General features: G+C 46.7%; 1 protein-coding gene across 1 annotated transcript in view; it reads left to right on the plus strand.

Moving 5' to 3' along the window:
- The window catches only part of cachd1 (cache domain containing 1), a 68,445-nt gene that overhangs the window by 42,975 nt on the left and 3,417 nt on the right, over positions 1–22,053 (plus strand). The window contains exons 5-26 of the mRNA XM_036522103.1: positions 2,315–2,441; positions 3,525–3,669; positions 3,783–3,999; positions 4,104–4,253; positions 6,016–6,249; positions 6,715–6,864; positions 8,539–8,662; positions 9,537–9,654; positions 10,379–10,547; positions 10,986–11,128; positions 11,576–11,757; positions 12,217–12,327; positions 14,539–14,661; positions 15,524–15,623; positions 15,979–16,095; positions 16,442–16,602; positions 16,941–17,027; positions 17,408–17,524; positions 18,880–19,031; positions 19,809–19,970; positions 20,876–20,953; positions 21,490–21,591. Coding sequence (XP_036377996.1) covers positions 2,315–2,441; positions 3,525–3,669; positions 3,783–3,999; positions 4,104–4,253; positions 6,016–6,249; positions 6,715–6,864; positions 8,539–8,662; positions 9,537–9,654; positions 10,379–10,547; positions 10,986–11,128; positions 11,576–11,757; positions 12,217–12,327; positions 14,539–14,661; positions 15,524–15,623; positions 15,979–16,095; positions 16,442–16,602; positions 16,941–17,027; positions 17,408–17,524; positions 18,880–19,031; positions 19,809–19,970; positions 20,876–20,953; positions 21,490–21,591 — 3,069 coding nt within the window. The remainder of the gene's footprint in view (positions 1–2,314; positions 2,442–3,524; positions 3,670–3,782; positions 4,000–4,103; positions 4,254–6,015; positions 6,250–6,714; positions 6,865–8,538; positions 8,663–9,536; positions 9,655–10,378; positions 10,548–10,985; positions 11,129–11,575; positions 11,758–12,216; positions 12,328–14,538; positions 14,662–15,523; positions 15,624–15,978; positions 16,096–16,441; positions 16,603–16,940; positions 17,028–17,407; positions 17,525–18,879; positions 19,032–19,808; positions 19,971–20,875; positions 20,954–21,489; positions 21,592–22,053) is intronic.

Raw genomic sequence — 22,053 nt, forward strand, 5'->3', positions numbered from 1 at the left:
CCCCTGTTGCATTCCCCCTCTCTACACAAATTCCACTCGCCCAGAGCGGAGAGCTGGACAATTCATCTTCATATGCAGGCTTATTTTTTTAAACCAGTCATCAAAAGTTCAGGTTACCACCCCTCCTCTATTTTTCGGAGTTTCTTGACCTCCAGTCCCTGAAAGCGTTCGGCGGGCAGATTTGTCTTGGTTTAGTCTAAACAATGAGATATGCCTCTCAAGGTAATTAATGTGTGAAGGTGTTTAGCTCCATTCAGGCCCTGTTTTTATTGCAATCAAGGGGGCCCGCTTTGCCATGTGGGATTCGTGCTCTCGTCTTCCCCACTCTTCCCTTCTCGTTCCTCCGAGCTCAGGGCCTCGCGCACTCTGGCCTCCTCAATCTGTTTATTTCCCCAAGATCCACGCCGCTCCAGGCACTTGGCCGTTGTATAGTTTAACATGTCAGCCCAAATTGCCGCTCTAACCCCTCGCAGGTTCGAGAGACACGCCGCCGCTGGGAGGAGGAGGAAGAGGAGGAGGAGGGGGGGGGGTTACGGAGGACTGTCACAAAGTTTGCCAGCCCCTCTCCAATCTGCGGCTCTGTTTTTAAACACCGCTTTGAGGGCCGGGCATTGTGGGGGGAGCGAGTGTATATACTTACCCTTTCACTGTCAACATTCCCTCAAGGTGTTTATACGGCTCGCAGAGACTGATGGATGCGAGCAGACAGACCTGTGGTTGAGTTTATCGTGTGTTGCGTGCGGAGGCGTCTTTCAGACGAGGTTTATTTCTGTCTCACTAGCGCTTCATTGATTAAATTAGCCACACAGATAGTAAATGGAATCAGGAGGAGTATGTATTTGTCACCAGGCATGCTATTCCCTGGCGAAGAGGGAGGCTCGCTAACATCTTAATCGTGACATCGTGTTTGCTGTTAACTTGTTTTAGCGGAGAACCGGGGCGCGGTAACGTCGTTTTGGGAAAGTGAAGGATGCCGGTGCTGTTTTCGTGTGTACACACACTGTCCTCCCTTTCAGAAGGACTAGTTTGTGTTCCCTCAGTGGTGAAGGGAAGTTTTTTGGAGTGGTGATACCATCTTTGTGAACCTGCTCTTGACTTTCTGACCCAAGCAGAAAAATGTTTGTCTGCGCAGTGTTGATTTCATGGTTGTTGAGACTCTCAGATCTCTTTCAGATGTAGTGGACAAGAGAAGAACATTGCACCCTCTGTCACTGTTTGGCTTGACAGTACACAGAAAAGTCTCTGGTTTTAATCTGAACTTCCAACACCAGCACCTTTGCTAATTTAATTTGTTTAGTTTTAGCACTTGACTTGAATAATACACACGGCCTTATAACAGACACATGAATAATTTCAGAAACCTGTGATATCAGACAAAGTGCCGTACTGATATGTTGAATATTGCCAGAATAAATGCTTCTCTGCCAGAAGCCCAGGCTGTCATGAGGGTCCTTTCACCTACTCAGAAACAGAGCCAAAATGAATTAATCCAAAAACAGCTCTTAATCAACCTCTCAAGTTGCCCGGGAGACAAAATAAGGTTGCAGTGCTGTGTGGCCCCTGAGAGCCGTCTGGCTCCTCGGTCCAGCCCAAGCCCCTGTAAGTTTCACTAAAGCATGGAGCCTCCTCCCAGACTCCCCCAGCTGTGACACGCTCTCAGCGCTTAACAGAGTCCAGCTGCTCCGGCTCTTCCCCGGGATTAAACGAGCACTTGAGCTCCAAGCCGTCTTCTGATTGTCCTCACTCTCCCGCATTTAGGGAGGATCATCTCGTCCGTTTCGATCTGCGCCAAGGCATGCCCCCCCCCCCCCCCCCGAAACGCGCCGTTGGCCGTTTGGGCCAAATTAGAGCAGAGTAGGTTATGTTCATTACGACCACAACAGGCTGCCAATGTCTATTGAGAGCACATGTGGCTGGGGAGCAGTTGAGCACTTAATTCTAGTTTACCCATTGTATGGTCGCAATAAGGTAATTCAGACATGCATCAGAGCAAGCCCTCGCTTTGGATTTGGGGGAAACCAAATACACGCATGGGGGGATAATTGAATTTTACACGGCGAGGGTATGACATCGAGTCAATCTGAAATGTTGTTTGCGTACGAACACTGAAACCCTATCCTTGCCTTGAGTTAGCCGTGCCTCTCCGCCACGATCCTGCCTCGTTTCTTTTGTTCGGTCCGCCCCACTTGTTTTCCAGATGGATGTGTCGCCCCCCACGTGTTTGCGGTGTGATTGTTTGGGCACTTTTCCCGCGGTGAGGGAGAACCTGTTTATGTCCGTCTGACTCTTAAACCACCGCCGCTTCGCCCCGCAGTGCTCGCGGACAATCTCAAGTCCAACCCCGGGATCAAGTGGCAGTATTTCAGCTCAGAAGAGGGGATATTCACCGTGTTCCCGGCTCACAAGTTCCACTGCAAGGGGACCTACGAGCACCGCAGCAGGTACAGTGAGCTGATCGCTTTGCCCTCCCTTCTCCCCATCCCAGCCCCCTGAATTTAAACCCAAGTACTAAATGAGTGTACCACGCTAATGTTGCACACTAATGCATGTTACAAATCACCCTTGGAGTCCTGGAGAAAGATGTCAAACTGGAAACCCATTAAATTTGATGTGGCTATTTCTGCTACAGTGGGTATAAACCACTACAAAAAGCTTGACATTATAGGAATGTGCTGGATCATGTCCAAAAAATTGGTGAATAAAAAAAAAAACTTTTTTTTCCAGATTTTTTTTCTTTTTTTTTTGTTCCCGCTGAGATTCCCCCCCTTTATTGTTCTTGTGTGGCACAAGTAAATAAAGCTCCAGACAAAGTGTGAGTTTACGCAACAGAAACACAATGACCACAAGCCCTTTCTGGAATGCAGACAGGGCTCAGTAAAGCCTGATGGAATCTTTTGCCCTTGTGTTGTGGTTTCTGTGGTCTCCTTGTTGAAAGTTGTCCGTTGCCTGCTGAAGACTCAGTGGGAACCGTACTGCAGCTGACAGACAATGAACTCATAGAGAGGCTTTCCCCAGCAGCAAAGACATTAGATTGGGCGTTTCAGCGCACCTCAACTCTTGTTAAGGCTTATCCACGTGGCGCTGTACTGTAATACAACCAAGGTGGCCAAACCACGCAAAGCATGATTCATGCAGAATATGATTGACCTGATGTTCACATTCGTCTCAGCGCACAGATCAAGCCTCTCAAGCAAGAAGCATGCACCTAACAATAATATTCTAAAAGGAATGGCGGAAAAATGTTTAGTGGCCCAAAAGCAACAGGCTTGAGAAACGGATCCCTTCTGCAAACAGTGCAGAGAGGGCAGCTGGAGGTAAAGAAGGATTCAGTAATGGCTCTGTCCCGAAGGGGGAGGGACTCCGGAGTCCGGTGCCGCCCCAGCCCACCTAAGAAGCAGTGGGAATGGGGGGATAAGATTACCAACTGGCGCAGATAAAGGGAACTGGTGACACAGGGGAAAGTTCTTGAGTCAATAAACCCTTCCCGAGGCGGTGACGGGCCTTGTGTTCTCGCTTCCCCGCAGACCCGTGTACGTATCTGCGGTGAGACCTCAGTCCAAGCACATCGTGGTGATCATCGACCACGGGGCCTCAGTGACTGACACCCAGCTCCAGATTGCCCGGGACGCGGCCCTGGTCATCCTCAACGCCATCGACGAGCACGATAAGGTCTGCCCCCTGTCCTCCGGTACCTGCCACGGAGCTGTGGTGCAGTAGAAGGGGAGGAAAAGGAGCCCACACCCAGGCGCTCATGTCTGTATGCGCTGTCTCCTCTCTTCCAGATCTCGGTGCTCACTGTGGCAGACACCGTGCGCTCCTGCTCCCTGGACCAATGCTACAAGACCTTCCTGTCCCCGGCCACCAGCGAGACCAAGAGGAAGATGGGCTCCTTCATCAGTAATGTCAAGGCCTCCGACAGCCCTACCCAGCACGCTTTGGGCTTCCAGAAGGCCTTTCAGCTCCTCAGGAACACCAGCAATGTAACGAGACAGCAGACCAGTAAGAGCCTGACCTCTCCCTGTGTTAGCCAGTGTGTGAAGCCCGCAGTCTTCGTGTAGCTGTGCTGACTTGAGCCTGGACTTTTCTCTCTGTCCCCCCTGCAGACACTGACATGGTGATCATCTACCTTTCCTCGGGCATCACCTCCCAGGACTCCTCCGATAGCGAGAAGAGGGCCACGCTCAGTGTAGTTAAGGAAGAGAACCGGCACCTCAACAACTCTGTCATGATCCTCACCTACGCACTTATGAACGGTAAGATTCAACCACATGGTCATGATCCTTATCTATGCACTCATGAACGGTAAGATTCAACCACACGGTCATGATCCTTATCTGTGCCCTCATGAATGGTAAGACTCAACCGCTTGGTCATGATCCTTATCTATGCACTCATGAATAGTAAGGCTCAACTGCATAGTCGTGATCCTTATCTATGCACTCATGAATAGTAAGGCTCAACTGCATAGTCGTGATCCTTATCTATGCACTCATGAACAGTAAGGTTCAACCGCACAGTCATGACCTTTATTGTGCACTCATGAATGGTTGAACGGTAGTATCAGAGAGAGGCACCTGGAGATTTTCTGCCAAGTGTCCGTCTGTCTGTTGTTTCATTGGAGATCGACTCCCCATAAGCCGAAGCAATCACAGACGATGTGGTAGTCAGGCAGATTTAGGACTACACCTTGAGAAGACTCTCTGATTCCTATGGGTAGACTTCCAACGAAATTGCACTGCCAGCATATTGTACTGAGCCTCTGTCTCGGGGGAGCAGTCAAGGACAGTGAGTTGAGAGTCTGAGGCCAGATCAGTGAGTCTTGTGTGGGCCTCTGGAAAGACAGCTGGGGTAGGAGGAGGTGAGGGGGGAGCGCTGTATGGGGGTGGGGGTGGGGGGGGGGGTGAGTTTTGTCCTGTTGTGATGTTTTGTTTTTTAAGTCCCTTCCATGTGCCTCCCTTCATGTTTCTTCATTATTTAACCCAGAGAACGCTGCTCGCATACATTTGCTTTTCATTAACACAAATTATTTTTTATGATGGAATTAAAATGGGGGAAAGCAGGGAGGAAAGAAATTAATCAGAATACATCAAAGCTCATGTATTTTTTTTATTTTATTAAAAGTAGTGGGGACCGCTGTTCAATGGATCCCCTGATGAAAGGACCGATGGAAAAAAAAAAAATGATTACAGTTAATTAGCAATCCATATCAAGTGCTTCTATCACTCAGACCATTGTAATCTGCTGAAAGGCCCCCGCGCATTGTAAGGAGACAGGATACTGCTCACCTGAATTTAAAAACAGCGGTGTATGGAGATGAGAGTGTAGCCACTGATCCTGCGTGAGGTTTTAGAGAGATTTGCTGAGATTGCTTGCATTTTTTTGACCTGAGGGGGGAAAAAAAAAGAACAAACTCTGTACCCCTTTTAAATTGCTCTGGGGGGAAAGTGTGGCAAATGCACTGTCCTTTTCATAGTGTTCCTGTCAGCCTCTCACAAGATGGCAAGCATGGAGCCAGAGCCAGATGCAGGCTTGGATGTAGCCGGTATATAGCCGTTCTGTGGTTCTATTCCGTCTGAGCAATTTTGCAGCTTGTACTGTGCAGTATCAATGTACAGTGTTATAAATGCCTCTATTGTTCCTGGGATCGTTATCATGTGACGTTCAAGCCAAGATCTACTAAACATGATAAAGGAACCATTGATCTGTAATTTGATTATAGATACGAATGACATGATGTCTGTATTACAGATTTCTGTTCACCATTAGTTAGCTCAACGATTTGGATGAATTTGCTTTTGTCCTTTATTCAAGGATTCTATGCTTCTGTTGCCTGAAGTCTTTGTCTTTAAAGGTGTTTTTTTCCCCCTTGTCCTGTAAATAGCTGTTGCTATGGCAATATGCTTGTTCTCAAGATCTTAGGACCTTACCATCATTAAAAGTGATAATTCAATGTAGTATAGTGTGGTTCTGTGGAGTTTTGACAGGTCCGTTGACTGTTTCTCTATGTCCACACAGAGGGGGTGACCGGGCTGAAGGAGCTGGCGTTCCTCAGAGACCTGGCAGAGCAGAACTCGGTGAAGTACGGCGTGCCGGACCGCTCCGCCCTGCCTGTCGTCAAGGGCAGCATGATGGTGCTGAACCAGCTCAGCAACCTGGAGACCAGCGTGGGCCGGTTCTACATCAACCTGCCCAACCGCATGATCGACACGGCCGGCTTCAGCCTGCCCTACACAGACCCCATGGGTGACGGTGTGTGCCCCCTACATCTCCCAACAAGCAGGGCCTGCAAACTTTTAAACAAACTTCCACATCTGGAAATGCAGTGTTACCCTAAGATCATCACTGTCAGCATATGATGGTCCACTGCAGGGCCTCAGAGGCCTCTTGCAAGCGCCAGATTGCTCTCAGTCCATCTTTCAGTTACAACTCTAGTTCTTCATCTGTATCTATCTCCAACTCTTCTTCTTGTACACATGGGCTGCCCAAGTCTATTTGCTCTTTTAATTGTAGATCAACCACAGTAAGTCACAAAGGCTCATGTGTAAAATGACAAAGGGGTTTGTTTGTTTTTTCGTGGACCAGACCTTTAATGCAAAACCACAAGATGAATCTGAACTGCTGGACCTGTTGGCAGTAGAGGGTGTTATGTGACAGTTTTTTGTGGCATCGGTCTGCTTCAGGATGACTCACTTTTGATCCGCCTTCCCTTCCCAGGGTTCATCATGACGGTCAGCCGCCCCTGCTACTTCGGCAACCTGCTGCTCGGAGTCGTGGGCGTCGACGTGAACTTGGCCTACATCCTGGAGGACGTCACCTACTACCAGGACTCCCTGGCCTCGTACACCTTCCTCATAGACAACAAAGGTTTGTGTCGGGCTCGACCTCCCCCCGCTGTTTTCCACTTGTGTGTCCTGTCTGAGGTACCGCCGGGTCGACCCCGCTGGGAGATTTGAACCGAGGGGCCCCCGCTGGTCTGAATGAGTCAAGGTGCAGGAGTGAAAGTCATTAACCTGATTTACAGCTCGTTAGGAAAATACCTGTCCCACATGGCTGGGCTCAGGCTTTTACAGGTGACATCAGCACAGCTGAGCAGGGGCAGCAAAACAGAGGACCTCTTCATGTTCCTGCCAGCTCTGACTCAGGCTTGAAATGAGTCTCACTTTCCTAATGAGTGTGACGGGACTCGTAATGCATTGCTCCTGAAAGCCGGCCTGAGATGTTTGTGTGTGGCGCTTGTTTTTGAGGAAAGTTCGGAAGGTCGTATGTAACGCTGCATTTCAAATGTACGCTGCGAGTGTTAACCATATGATTCTAAATGAGTGTTATTATTTGTGTCATTGGAATAACAGCATAATCCAGCCATTGAGTAATTGGTTTGTGATGACTATCAGGTGGTCATAGCAGGAATGTTGACTTAAATTAAATGTGAAAATACAGAAGTCAGATGCTTGCGTAGGCCACAGCAAAAGGTAGAAAGGTTTGCTTTTATTTTTATTTATTTTTATAGCACATTTCATACTGTAAAGTAGTACAAAGTGCTTTACAAGCATAATAAAAATAAATAAAACAAGGACAAAGACAGTTTGTAATGCAAGATCCAGTAAGATGTAAGGACAAGACACCAGAGAGATATCCTGAATCAATAATAAAATATTTAAAGAACTAATGTAAACCCTATAAAATATTAGTCAAAACAAATTGAGAACAACAATGAAAAATCAAAAGTAAAATATAAGTATCTCACACTTTAAAAACAATGCCATTCTAAACAACAAAAAAAGAAATATAACTTGTCATGAAAGGAATGGGAAGTCTTTTGAGATGAACCACTGAATCTGCCTACTGACCTGGTTGAGTGTGTGAGTCAGTCAAATTTTATGATCAGTTCATTAGGAATTATCATAGAATACAACAGTGCAACATTGTAAGAGCGTCAATCTTTGAATGTAAAAGAATTTTTTAAAAAAGATCAATGACTATGACAATGACTAACTCAGCGCCGAGATTGGTAGCCAGTACTTATACAATCAGACATGTTATTATAGAAATAGACACATGCAGACATGTGCAGTACAAACACTGACATATATAGACATATCTATTCAATGTTTAAATAAAAAAATTAATATGATGTTATTACGTAGTAAGTTCACTCAGTGGCTTTGATTTGGTTAGTTTCATCTACTCCAAATTGATTAGATAGCGGTCAGTTGTTTTAAAGCAGAACAGGTAAAATAAGGACATGCAGCCCAAAGGTAGAAAATACCTTCCAGGAACAGTCACTTTATTGGCACACCATCATGCCCCCCGATAGAAGGGCTCTTATTGGCTCAGATCTCCGCTGCTGTGTTCCACTAGACTTTAATAGACTTGAAGAGTTTGGTAGTTTGGCTGACTTCCATGGGGAGGGCACACTCGTCTCTGCAGTGCAGAGGCGGCGGACAAGGTCAACACGTTCAGAACCGACACCGTGGTAGGCTGATTGCGCCCGTCAGGATCGCTCTGTGTGACGCTGTGCGCGGTGCTGCTCTCCTGCAGGCTACACCCTCATGCACCCGTCGCTCACGCGGCCGTACCTGATGACCGAACCGCCCCTGCACACCGACATCATCCACTACGAGAACATCCCGGGGTTCCAGCAGGTGCGGCAGAATATCCTCAGGTGAGCAGGGCTTCGGCGCGGGGGGAGGCGACGTGTCCTGCTTACATTACCAGTCAAAAGTTTGGACACACTTTTCTTTCTTTGTTTTTGCCATTTTCCACATGTTGGAATAATCTAAGACAGCGTTTCCCAAGCCTCTCCTGGAGGACTCCTTGTCCTGCATGTTTTAGGTCTCTCCCTTCTCCAACACAGCTGATTCAAATGATCAGCTCGTTAAGAACTCCTGAAGCTGCTTAATAACAAACTGATCATTTAAATCAGCTGTGTTGGAGCAGGGAGAGATCTAAAACATGCAGGACAAGGAGTCCTCCAGGAGAGGTTTGGGAAACGTGATCTAAGACATCAAAACTATGAAATAACACAAATGGAATTACACAGTGACCAAAAAAAGTGTTATAAACAAATTAAAACTCTCATATTTTAGATTCCTCAAAATAGCCAAAAATATTTGTTTTAAATATCTGAAATTTTCTTGGAAAGAAATTCATAAATAGGCATCAACTTCACTAATTATATTTGACTATGGAACAAATTTCAAACATTTAAGCATAAATCTTTAGATCTAAAAGTCTGAGTGTATGTTTCTCATTATCTCGATCAAGTGTGTCCAAATTTTTGACTGGTACTTTACATACTGGAGCGGGTGTTACTGTGCGATGGAGGAAGGAAATACAAATTCAGCCTACATTATTCCACTGCTACAGTCCATCATTTTCTATGGAAAAGATGGATACTTAAGAGACAGTACTTCAGAAATGCAGAACATTGATAATGTGGTTTTCCCTCTCTGCATGTGCGGCTTGAGTGTTTTGTTATTCCTGAGTTAGCTGATAAGAGGCCGTTGAGTGAACTACTCTCTGTGTCCGCCCTCTAGCCTTCCCCTGGGCAGCCAGGTCATCGCTGTCCCTGTGAACTCCTCCCTCTCCTGGCACATGAACCGGCTGAGAGACCCCAGTCAGGAGGCCTACAACGTCAGCTACGCCTGGAAACTGGTACCGCTGCCCACATTTCACATCTTCTCCATCTTCAGCCATCAGAGAGATACATTGGATGTGGTCTGAGCCACAAAATGATTTCGTCCTGAAAAAATACAATGTTTTAATTAGTAGTAGTACTTGGCATTACGATTTTCCCATCAAATCTGTTGTTGTCTTAGATGGAAAGAACAAAATCCTTGCTGTAATGCAGACCTTACTGTGGTCTTCATCGGCTCCAGATTTCTCTGTAAACACCACTGGCATACCACCGCCATCTACTCCCAGCCTTCCAAACCTTTACGCTGCTGTTCCTGCTCAAACTAAGGCACAAGCTACTTCAGAGAGTCAAAGGGGGAAAAAAAATCTGCCATCAGAGCTAGATGCTTTGGAATTTTCCCACACTTTTTTTTGTGTGTTTCGAGCCCATTTCAGAACGCGTCCCATTCTAATTTCAGGAGACGGCGAAAAAGGCACTTTGGCCGGCGCCATCGTAAAGTCTTACCACATTTATCTCATCAGAGGCTGGGAAGAGGCACAGCACTGTAAAACACTCGGTGACACCGTGCGAAGCGCGGGGCCGTTCCTGCGCCAGAGCTGCGGGGGGGGGGGGGGGGGGGGTGTGGCCCGGTCTCTGTGCTGCGCAGCCCGGTCTCTGTGCCGCGCAGTGTGTACGTCCTCAGGGTCCCGGGCCTTGTTGGGGGGACAAACCCAATGACGCGTTCCCCGTCCCCCTCTCCAGGTGCAGGACACCTCTTTCATCCTGTGCATCGTGTACGTTCAGCCCGAGATCCCCGTCAAGCACCTGAAGAACCTAAACACCGTCCCCAGCAGCAAGCTCCTGTACCACCGGCTGGACCTCCTGGGCCAGCCCAGCTCCTGTCTGCACTTCAAGCAGCTCGCCACCGTCGGTAAGAGCCGGGTCAGAACCGCGGTGCCGCGCAGTGAGGCGCATATAGCAATGACCTTACATGATAAAGCGAAGAAGAATCCATGCTGACTGTTGGATCATCCTCAGCTTTTCCGAGCGTCACTGCTTGTGTCTGTTGATGTGGGTTACTGGGGTTATCTGTGGTTTTGGCTGCGGGCTGGAAGCCTTCTCTGGTTATGACTGGATATATTGCAGCCAAACTAATAAGTCGAATATGGCTCCGTCTGTTTCTTTAGTTCTTAGTCTCAGATCATATAAACCTTGGATTTGAACCTCAGCATTCAGACTCTGAAAGTAACTTTCACAGTTGGATCAAAATGTTGAGTGCTGTTTGTAAGTGCCCTTCCTGAAGAACAGTCAGCAGACTGCTACTTACCTGTCCTTTAAGAAGTGCCGCTATCCCTGCTGTCCCCTACAGAAAGCCCCACTGTGATGCTGTCTGCTGGGAGTTTCTCCTCTCCCTACGAGCACCTGAGCCAGCCGGAGACCAAGCGCATGGTGGAGCACTACACCGCCTACCTGAGTGACAACACTCGCCTCATCGCCAACCCCGGGCTGAAGGTATACTCAACTGTGTCTCACACGTAGGCGGTCCACCTATACGAACAATTCAAGGTCTGGCCCAGCGGCTAGCGCAGAAGACCTGCTGCTGTTGATTGACGAGAGATGTTGAAAAATGGTTAACATTAGTTCTGGGCAGACTGGGTCAGGCTGAGAGGGGAAGGGATCTGGGTCTTCATTTCTCACTCGTGTCACATCTGAGCGCCAGTACAGGGAGATGAATGAGGATGTTCAAATCAAAACAAAATGACCTGCATGCACTTGTGAGAGGTGTGTGTGTGTGTGTGTGCGTGTGTGCTTCTTTAAACCCGAGGACTTTTTTTGGGCTGTGTTTTTGGCAGCTTAGCGCATTCTCTGGCTCCTCCTTAAGAAAAGTGGGGCTGCAGCTTAGGATCTTCTCAGGCGAGTCTTAAAGGAACCCTGCTATGTGTTCTCATTGTCTTCCAGTCGTCTGTCAGAAATGAAGTAATGGCTACCAGTCACGTAACCGATGAATGGATGACACAAATGGAAATGAGTAGCCTGAACAGTTACATTGTGCGTCGTTACATAGCAACGCCCAATGGGGTGCTGCGGATTTACCCAGGCTCTCTCATGGATAAAGCTTTCGACCCCACCAGGAGACAATGGTAAGTTTGGGGCGCACTTTGAAATGATTCCAGACTCCCAGTGTGCAACAGTGAACAGACTCTGGAGCTCTATTCCAGCAATGTTTTTTTAATAGACTCAGCCATAGCCTCACAATTCACTTTGTAGAGTAAAGGAAAACATATGTGATTACCCAGAGATGTTCAGATGCCTCTAAATTAAGCAAGTCCAGTATATAAATAGTATTTGTTGCTTTAGGTTTTATCATTGCAGTAACAGTTTTGATGGTTTTCCCCAAAAATGATTCTGTCAACACAGTTACTAATGCCTTGCCTAGTCATTCCAGTGTTTTGGTTTTTATATTTATAGATATAATACTTCTAGGATGTACAGTAAATGGTGAGTGACAATAGGAAGGAAGCAGTGGAGATTTAATTCTTAAGGATTCATGAGGATGTCAGCTCTGTATTTCTGAGTGGCTCTGTCCCCTGCATCTGCAGGTATCTGCACGCTGTGGCCAATCCCGGCCTCATCACCTTCACCGGCCCGTACCTGGATGTGGGCGGGGCCGGCTACGTGGTCACCATCAGCCACACCATACACGCCTCCAGGTAGAATACCTGCGCTCAGAGATGATTCAGGAGTGATTTAAGCACACACTCTGTGCAGCCCTTTAATGTGGACCCACAAGGCAGATAAACTGTCAATCAAATGTGCACCCCCGCACACTCAGCCTCTCTCTTTGAACTTTTATTGTGAGAAGCGTCCAGCTTTCAGTCAGAGCAACCCTTCGGTTTTCTCTCGAGGGCATTGGAAATAGTGGTTGTGCTTTGTGGTGAAATGCTGTTTTATGTTGGGTCATTTTAGAAGGCACTCACAGAAAGAGTCCTGGAAGGGGTTGGAATTTTGTCTTGTTACATGTACAAGCTGAGCTACAGTGAGCTAAATAACAAGGCTAGGCATGGCCTTTAGTCTTAACCTCTATCCAGTAGTGTTGGAACGCATGGCCAGGCACCTGTAAACCTGCAAACCAGGGTCACTTTTTAACCCTTAATAGTATCTCTCCCTAATTAAACCTCAACAGCTTTAAACCTCATAGATTTAGGATGTTTGTCCTTACTTTTACTGAAGCAGGTGCCAATGTTTTAGTAAGCAAGGATATGATTTAAAAACATGTATTTGGCACTTTGAATTCATGGCGTGGCTTCTTAATCCAACTCTTCCACACACCGCATTTGCAAATAGTTGTTACATTCTTTAAAAAATGTTAATCTCTTAAACACAAAAAGATCAGCCTTCGAAAGCCTAGCCAATCAAGCTGTAGATATAGTGTTCTCTGTGTGTGTCTTGTTGATTTGTGTCTTAATGTGTGGAATGTAAAATCTCCTTTTTAGTGCTACACCAGCTTCATGCTTCTAAGCAGAAGGAACGTGCCCAGCTTCACAGTGCATTTTGTGAATTAGAGGCGGACCAGATGAAAGGGAGTACAACAGTTTCAGCGAAGTAGCAATAAATGGCTTGAATGTTTCAGGACGGCCTGAACTTTGAACTCGTGTGGAAGGCTTGTGGAGATCAGAAAAAAAAAAAAAACTGGCTTGTTGAAGGGGGTTTTAAATGACCATTCATGGCTCATGTGTTCGAGAGTAGCAGTGCAGAGGGCAGTATGTGGAATGAAATGGAGATTCCTCCAGCTTTTTCCTCAGGTTTTAGTGTTTACTCTGCTGTTATCTATGCTGTTCTCCTTTTGTGTGATGCAGTTGTAAAAAAAGCTCTGAAAGTCAACAGTACAAAGGAAGTTGTTACAAAAGTTCAGGGGGAACAGTCACTTATCTTCTTGCTCAGGTAGTGTTCATGTGTTTCAACTGTGTAGTGATGCATTAACATGTTATGTTGCAATAGCAGGAAGCTGGCAGTGTACCAAGTAGGTATTTTGATTTGGCCTTTTACTTTTGAAGGAGAACAAAAGTTGCAAAACCATTTGTTTCACCTTAAACAGATTTGAAGCCCTGCCATACTGCCAATGGAGCATGACACCACAATACAAAGTGTATCTTCGCTGCTGATAAGGCCGCCTCTCTCTATTTATGCTGGATTTGCACCACTGAGCACAACCTGTGGCGTTTGCAATCTAAATAAAGTCCTGATGTGAAACGAAGGAAGGCCGGGCTCCTTGAAGCTCTCAGGAGGAAGTGTGAGGGGAGAGCCGGCTCTCTGTAATAACGGGCCGTCCCGCGCTCTCCGCAGGGAGGGATTAGCTGCTTTGGTGCACTTTAAACAAACCGCACAATGGCTGCTCCTAAGCCGTGAGGGCTGGGCCGGGCCCTGGCCAGTCTGGTTAGGACGGCCAGGAAACCCCTGGAGTCTGCAGAGCCTATCTGTGCTTGTTTAGAACACACATTTAGACTTTCTCTCTCTTTCTTTCTCTCTGTCTCTGTCTTTATCTTTCTCCTTCCCAGTTCTGTTTTTTTTTAAATCCAGTTCCATTCAAAGGTGCTTTTTTTGTGGTAGGACAAATGATGCATTGACAATGATGAATGACGTATTGCCAAAACAGGCTTATACAGATAAATGGAAATGGTAACAATGCTGGTTAATAATAATGAATGATAATGGTGTAAGATAGGGGAATATATCCCTTGTGTCCTGAGTGGTGCTGGGAAAAAGTTTGTCCTCTGCTGTCTGGCTCTGACTTCAGAGCCTGGGACAGCCTGGGACTGCTTACGTGTGTCTTTCATAAAAGGCTTGCTCACCCCCGGTCAGGGCCCATCTCTGCTCTGTATTTCTGACACTGAAGAGACGCCATGTGTCTTTTCTCTCCCCAGCTCTCAGATGGCCCCTGGCTATGCGGTGGCAGTGATGGGTATCGACTTCACCCTGCGTTACTTTTACAAAGTGCTGCTGGACCTGCTACCCATCTGTAACCAGGACAAAGGCAACAAAATTCGGTGAGCGCTGGGATGGTGCGCACTGGCTGGCTTAGGAACGGCAAGGGGGGTTTTCTGTCCATGCCTGAAAGGGTTACTGAAGGATGCCCCACTGAGGCTGTTTAAAATTCCGTAAATGTAACTAATCTGATTTGCTCCTTTTTGAATTGTGCGTCCTGATAGTCCTCCGGTGTCCCATAATACCTCTCTTCACAGAGAGAGCCATGAGAAATGACACGGTGGTATTTGAAAGTGGCGGAAATAGACAGTGCCCCACTCCATAAAGAGAGAGAGAGACAAAGGGAGATAAGCTGATTCTAATTGCATTCCACAGACATCCTGTTAGGAGCTACTGCAGCAGGCTCCTCTGGAAAGCTCCCAAAGTGACAGGCCCTTAAACTGGCTTACCTTTCTGCAGAAATAGCAGGCGATAAAGCTGTGGACAATAGTGACTTAATGAAATGGCTAAAGGAAGTCCTTGTCCCGGTTGTTTTTTCCCCCCAAAATATTCTGTTTTGCAGCTTTGCTCAGAGTGATGAGGATTAAGCAGATTTTTCTGCTTCTCAAGTGACTTGTGGATGAAATAGGCTGGTCATAATGTCTGCGTCTTGGTTTTTAAGTCAAGATGTGTGTTAATTTCATTGCCGCGAAAATACCCGCTCTGAAGTGCTCAGCGGTTTGACTGGAAATAATCCGAATGCAAGTATTTTAATATGCCTGTGCATATAATGACAATTTTTGCTTTGACCTGTACTCTGACTTGTCCAATGTGCTCTAAGTTGTCCAGTGTTAGGGGGTCTGCTGAATTAGTGGTAGCAATGATGTTAGGGCCCTTATATTTACATTTCTGTTGGTAAGCTGGTTCTCTTATTGCCCACTGAAGATGTTTCATCATGGAGGACCGAGGCTACCTGGTGGCACATCCCACACTAATTGACCCGAAAGGACACGCCCCAGCCGAGCAGCAACACATCACACACAAGGTGACCGTCACCTTCTAATCACCCTAAACATGACATTCTCCACCTTCTGACTCCAATACCTGCCTCTGTTAGTTTCTCTCTCTGTTTCTTTCTCCTTCCCCCTCTCTCTCTCCATCTCATTGTTCATCCAGTTCTCTCTGTCACCTGCTAATCACTCTGAAGTTGACATTCTCCTCCTTTTTTCTCCAATACCTTCCTCTACCAATCTCTCTTTGACACATTGTTCACATATTGCCACACATTGTTCCTCCAGCTTTCTCTGACTGTCACCTGCCTTTTTAATCTATCACTTGCCTGCTTGCCGGACACTGAGAGACTCCGCAGTCCATGACCTCCCGTGTGTTTCATTTGACAGGAGCCACTGGTTGCTAACGACATCCTCAACCACCCCAACTTTGTGAAGAAGAACCTGTGCAACAGCTTCAGCGACCGCACGGTGCAGCGGTTCTACAAGTTCAACACCAGCATTGTGGTAAGTGAAGGGAGGCAATGATCAGGGTCCACCTGCTCCTGCTAGACTCACATCCCAAAAAGATTGCTTTAACAGGACTCTGGCTTCACAGGCTGGGTTTCCTGGTTCTTTGCCTGTGTCACAGCCCCACCAAGTGGTGTAATGTGGAACCGCAGTCTGAGTTCCCCGCACCCCTTCATGTATATTGACTGTACTATTATTATTGCTGTGTTAAAACACAGTTTTGAGTTTTCAGTCATTATATCTCATATTTTCATGTTCTGAAACACAGGAAAGGTCAATGTGTGTCAGACGGCAGCACTGTGCTCTTATGGTCACATACCCATAATGCCTCTCTCCTCTCCAGGGCGATCTGACAAACCTGGTGCACGGCAGCCACTGCTCCAAGTACCGCTTGACCCGGATCCCTGGCACCAACGCCTTCGCTGGCATCGTGAACGAGACCTGCGACTCGCTGGCATTCTGCGCCTGCAGCACAGTGGACCGGTTATGTCTCAACTGCCACAGGTCAGCATGGTTTCTGAAACAGACAGCTGGTCACCTCAGTGCCCCAATCCCACATACTGTATTTCATCAGGACCACATTGTACTGTTTATTCTCCACACAGTGTACTTCTCTCAGGTGAAACACTACAGTTAAAATGACGATACACCATTTATTTCCCTTTTCTGTTAAATGATCACTAATCTTGAGGGCTTTGTTGTAATTTGTAATTTAGTTTACATTCTGCTCCTCTTTTGCATGATTTACTAGTGAAAATTCCAAAAGCAGAAGTGCATTCACACAAAAGCGCAGTACACATCTACAAAAAAAGAGTGAAAGTCCTGAACCCTGTTCTCCACAGGATGGAGCAGAATGAATGTGAGTGTCCATGTGAGTGCCCCCTGGAGGTGAATGAGTGTACCGGCAACCTCACCAACGCAGAGAACAGGTGAGCACCAGTGATTGTTCTCCTAATCGAAAGAGACTCTTCAGATGGGAAGGAAAAGTGAGCTTGTCAAGAGGCTTGTGCGGATGCTTGGCCGTCTGTAGTGAGTAATTCACTGTTAGTCATGCTATTTTGTCTTCTAACGAGTGTAGTTGCTTGTCATTTCATCAAGCACAGTTTGTCAGGGTAATTGGACGCTGAGCCACTGTCCTTAATTAACAATTCATTTTCATGTTCCAATAATAAGTGCCAGAGCTGTCTCTTTTGACAGGGTAATTGTATTGAAGTAATAGTTTCCGTATGTTGGCCACTTCCTTTTAAGGCCTTTTCCTTGGTATTTTCTGCACAGGGAGTAGAGAGACTGTAACAATGGTGTCTTACAGGAACCCCAGTTGCGAGGTGCACCAGGAGCCCCTCTCTCTGACGGTCATCGACTCCAGCCTGCAAGACACCCTGCCCCAGTGCATCAACACCCGCTGCAGCCAGCGCTTCACCAGCAGGTAACCCATCGGGAACGGGGCCAGGCGGAGCAGAGGGCAGATCTGAGATCAGTGCTGTTGCAAGGGGGGTTCAGATGGGTCGGGTTTAAAATAAAACCAACACTGGAGGAGACCACACCAAGTTACTTATTCCTGTTGATCACAGTAGAGCCTGTGCAAAGTTACTGTGCAATTATTGCAAAGATAATCGCCATGCTTAAGAATGCAGGTCGCCATTCTTAAGAATGACAGAGGCCCAGTTTTTCTTTGCTGTTTGTAATTGCAGTAAAGGCAAGTGACACAATGAATAAAGGTAGCAAACACCTTGCCAAACACTATCCCAATTTTGAACCAGGTTAAAACATGCAAAAATTTTAGACCAACGATTGGCTAGTCATGCAGGCATGCATTGAACATTCTTAGCTCACCTACTCTTGGGGAGGAGAATTTTAGGAAACTCTGCACAACAATGTTTTCATGCAGGCTGAGTTTAGAAACCTGGTCCTACCTGAGATGTCTTGACAGGCCACAGAATAAAGTGCTCATTAGCAGAAGTTTCTCCTTATTCAAAAAAAGGTGTACATTGTTGACTGCTTTGAGCAGGGTGGATGTGCAGACGTTTTTGTCAGTTAAGACAAGCTCACTAACCAGTGTAGTTCAGCTGATTATATCCCTGCATAGTTACTTCACAACACCACCCCACTCACTTGGATTCCCTGGTCACAGCAGTTCTGTGGCTAAGCATGGTGTTATTGCTTATATGAGTTATTTAAAATTATACACCTAAAGGAGAGCTATAATTTTCAGCTCTGAAGGTGACAGTAAACAGCTTTCACTGTGATATTAAGAGTGCATTTAATACTGAAATCAATTCATTAAAACATTAAGAGGGCTGGGGTATTAAGTAATGTAATATTATCCAGGAACATCTGTGTATATTGTTTCACATTAGAATCCGCTATTTTGCTGTGTTTTCTCGGCAGTTAATATGAAGTTAGACTTGTTTGTGATTGAAAATAAGAGCATGGTCATTACTGAGTGTAATGCACACTAAGACGATACTACTACTGCTAATGCTAGTAGTAATAATAATAATAATAATACTAAGTGATAATAGATAATAATAATAGTCATAAAGCAAATACATATGTATTGGTCTTTTCCCATAATGTTACTCTACCATATGATGCCAGTGATTTATCAGTACTAGTTATATGGCAGTATTTTTGAGGTCACAGAGTTGATATGTCTGACCGCTGTCAGACATCTGTACACGAGGGACACATTGATAGTTTAGTGTTTGTGATTCCACCGACTGTCTGTGATGGTACATGAATTAACTTGCATATAACAACAGTCCCGCTCTCTGCTTGCAGTGACTGCTTTGGGGTGCTGGACTGCGAGTGGTGCATGGTGGACAGCGATGGGAAGACCCACCTGGACAAGCCGTACTGTGCCCTTCAGAAGGAGTGTTTCGGGGGCATCGTGGGAGCCAAGAGCCCCTACATGGATGCAATGGGTCACCTGGGTGAGCCTCCGTCCCTTTTGAGCTCCCCGGTTCTGACAGTGCCATGACAACTGGGTTTCCATTTTTCTCATTCCTCTCCCCCCCCCTGTCTGTGGACAGTTTAGCTCACAGTTACAGTGATCAGCGTGTAACGGAGGAGGGTCCTCTGGGGTGCGAAAGAATCACTGAGTCATAGCTCTTTCATTAGTCTCCCTGCCCCACTGCTCGCATCAGCCCTCCGCACAGGCACCGAGCAGCTCGGGCTCTACGCTGGAACCATGCGTCCTCAATACACTGCTCTTGACAAAAATAGACATCCATCTCAAGTCAGTACATATTGTCCTGTATTGTGGCACTGAGCGTATAAGCTTTGAGAATCTATTTCTATGGCAGCCGCTGTAATAGTAGATTCCTCAGTGCGACTGTTTCCGTGTCCTCGATCGGTATTTGGAAAATGATCAAGTTTGTAATTTAGAGGGCTAGAGGGGCTCTTTGAGGCACAGAGGAGCAGTGTCCATGAGAGGAGCACAGTGGTCTGGGGGTGGCAGTGTAGCATAGTGGAAAGGGGCAGGGCTTGTAACCAAAAAGTCACTGGTTCCATTCTCCACTGGGGCGCTGCGGCTGTACCCTTGGCCAAGGTACTGAACCCAGAATTGTCTCAGTTAATATCCAGCTGCATAACTGGATAGCATTTAAAAATTGTAACCTATGTAGCCTACATTGCTCAGGATAAGAGCATCTGCTAAGTGAGAATAATGTAATATAATGTAGCGGTAACCACTGTCCTGTGCTCCACAGACGACGAGGTGACTTCCCTGAACATGATCAAGAGCGCGCCCGTGGGGCCCGTGGCCGGGGGAATCATGGGATGCATCATGGTCCTGGTGCTGGCCGTGTACGCCTACCGGCACCAGATCCACCGCCGCAGCCACCAGCACATGTCCCCACTGGCGGCGCAAGGTGAGCTCCGAGAGGCAGCCAGGCCGGGCCTCCGCGCACCGTGCTGCGTTGGGGCGGGGGGGGGGGGGGGGGGGGGGGGGTGATTTAATCAACTAAAGCTCCTGACTGCCGTCCGACCTTTCCAAATGAGGTCTGCAGCTTCGCCGCTAATGAGATGATAAACACAGATTATTAGCATTGAGTAAAGAGATAAATTAGAGCAATTGCTTTAGGTAATCCTCTTCCAGGCGCTTTTCCCGCCTGGGCCCGGCGGCTTATCGGGTTTGTTACACGTTACCTCCAGATGCAGAGACACGAAACGGAAATGAAATCCATTCCATATCTGGACCTTTGACCGCTGGCTTTCAGCCCCTGCCTTGTTCTCTGATAGAAAAGCAATAACATTACAGAAATGCATGACCAAAAGCCACGGAAAGGCTAAAACGGCCAAGCAAATCTTTTTTTGAGTGGATAAAATTTTGTGGAGTAAATTTGCTTGATGGAAGGCTCTTGTTTAGACACCTGATTCTCTGTTTGCTGTGATGTAGTGCTCTACTTCTCTGAATTGTGTAGCTCTGAAAGGTGCCCCTGTCTGTAGTGGGAACAAACCAATTCAATCTACCAGCACTCAGTTGCTTTGCAGAGATACTCCAGAGCAGGGCTGACTATAGAATTAGCATGCAATGAACAGTGTGGCTTCGTGGGATGGAGCAGGGCTTGTAACCCAAAAGTTGCCAGTTCTGTTCCCAGGGAAGCCCACTGCTGTTATATGCTTGGGCAAGGTACTTACCCCAAACTGCCCCAGTAAGTAGCCAGATTTTCAAATGGATAATGTAAGAATTGAAAGCTGTGTTCTCTGGATAAGAGTGGCTGCTATGCAAAATGTAATAAAGTGTCATACTAACGTCTGTGATTTTTCTCAACAGAGATGTCCGTCAGGATGTCCAACCTGGACAACGAGCGGGACGAGAGAGACGAGGACAGCCATGAGGACAGGGGCATAAGTAAGAAGACTTTCTGTGTACTTGTGAGGTTTGGGAGTGTGTGTTCCCCTGGTGGGGGTGCTGTTGAGGCTCCCGTAATGTGATATAGCAGGGGAATTGAGGCAAAGAAGGTATTAAGGATGGAAGAGCACTGTTTCTCCTCATTTTCATGCCTAGAACTCCCATAGCTAGGGGCCCCTGGCTTTACCTCATCCTCCTGTAAGGAGGATTAGTGCAATTGTGTGAATCCTTACTGTGCTGCTTTTATTTCTTACAGCAGGGCAAGATGTGGATTGCTACATTTCAAATTTTCTTATCAGTTTATTTAGTCTGTTTTTGGTTTGAAGAATATGTGTTCGGCCTCAATATTTTATATCCGAAATGTAATTCACACAACACAGCTAGATGTTAAGGTGAACCTCAGTCAAAATACATAATTTAACATGATTACTGGATGTCTTTCTTATGTGTTTAAAGAGGTCAGCTGTGTAAAAGCTTGAATTATGTGTTGTTTTGCATTTTGCAGGCTGACCTTGCTTTTTGTGTTCCCTTCACAGTCAGCAACACGCGCTTCATTGCTGCGGTGATCGAGAGACACACGCACAGCCCTGAGCGTAGGCGGAGATACTGGGGGAGGTCGGGCACCGAGAGTGACCATGGTAAGACCGTGGGACCAGGGGAGCGGTTTTTCTCTTCACAGTGTGGGTGTGGACTTCACTCTAGTCTAATATAAATAAAAAGAAAATCGTAACGTTTGTCAAGCTAGGTTCCAGTGCGTTGTCATTGTCCTTGGACTAAATCTGGGTCTTAGCGTATTGTCAGTGTTTGCCATTAGTAACCTGAATTAAGTAAATTGCTTGTCACAGTCATCACAACATAAAACACTGTTGCTGATATTTTTCCATGCTGGCAGGAGGCTTTTATTGAACTTATGTATGTGGCTCTGGTCTCCATATATGGTACAGGAAGTACCCGCTTTGTTGCTAGCTGTTTCAGAAGCGCTGTCTTCAAACCCACGTCCTGAAGATGGATTCGGTGTCTGAACTCCCCCGGGACATGCCCTTGTGTTCCCTTCCTCCCCCTCTGGGGACCCCCCTTTCTGAAAGGCATTGTGTAACGCA

The sequence above is a fragment of the Megalops cyprinoides genome, chromosome 2, assembly GCF_013368585.1.
Source record: "Megalops cyprinoides isolate fMegCyp1 chromosome 2, fMegCyp1.pri, whole genome shotgun sequence".
NCBI lineage: Eukaryota > Metazoa > Chordata > Actinopteri > Elopiformes > Megalopidae > Megalops > Megalops cyprinoides.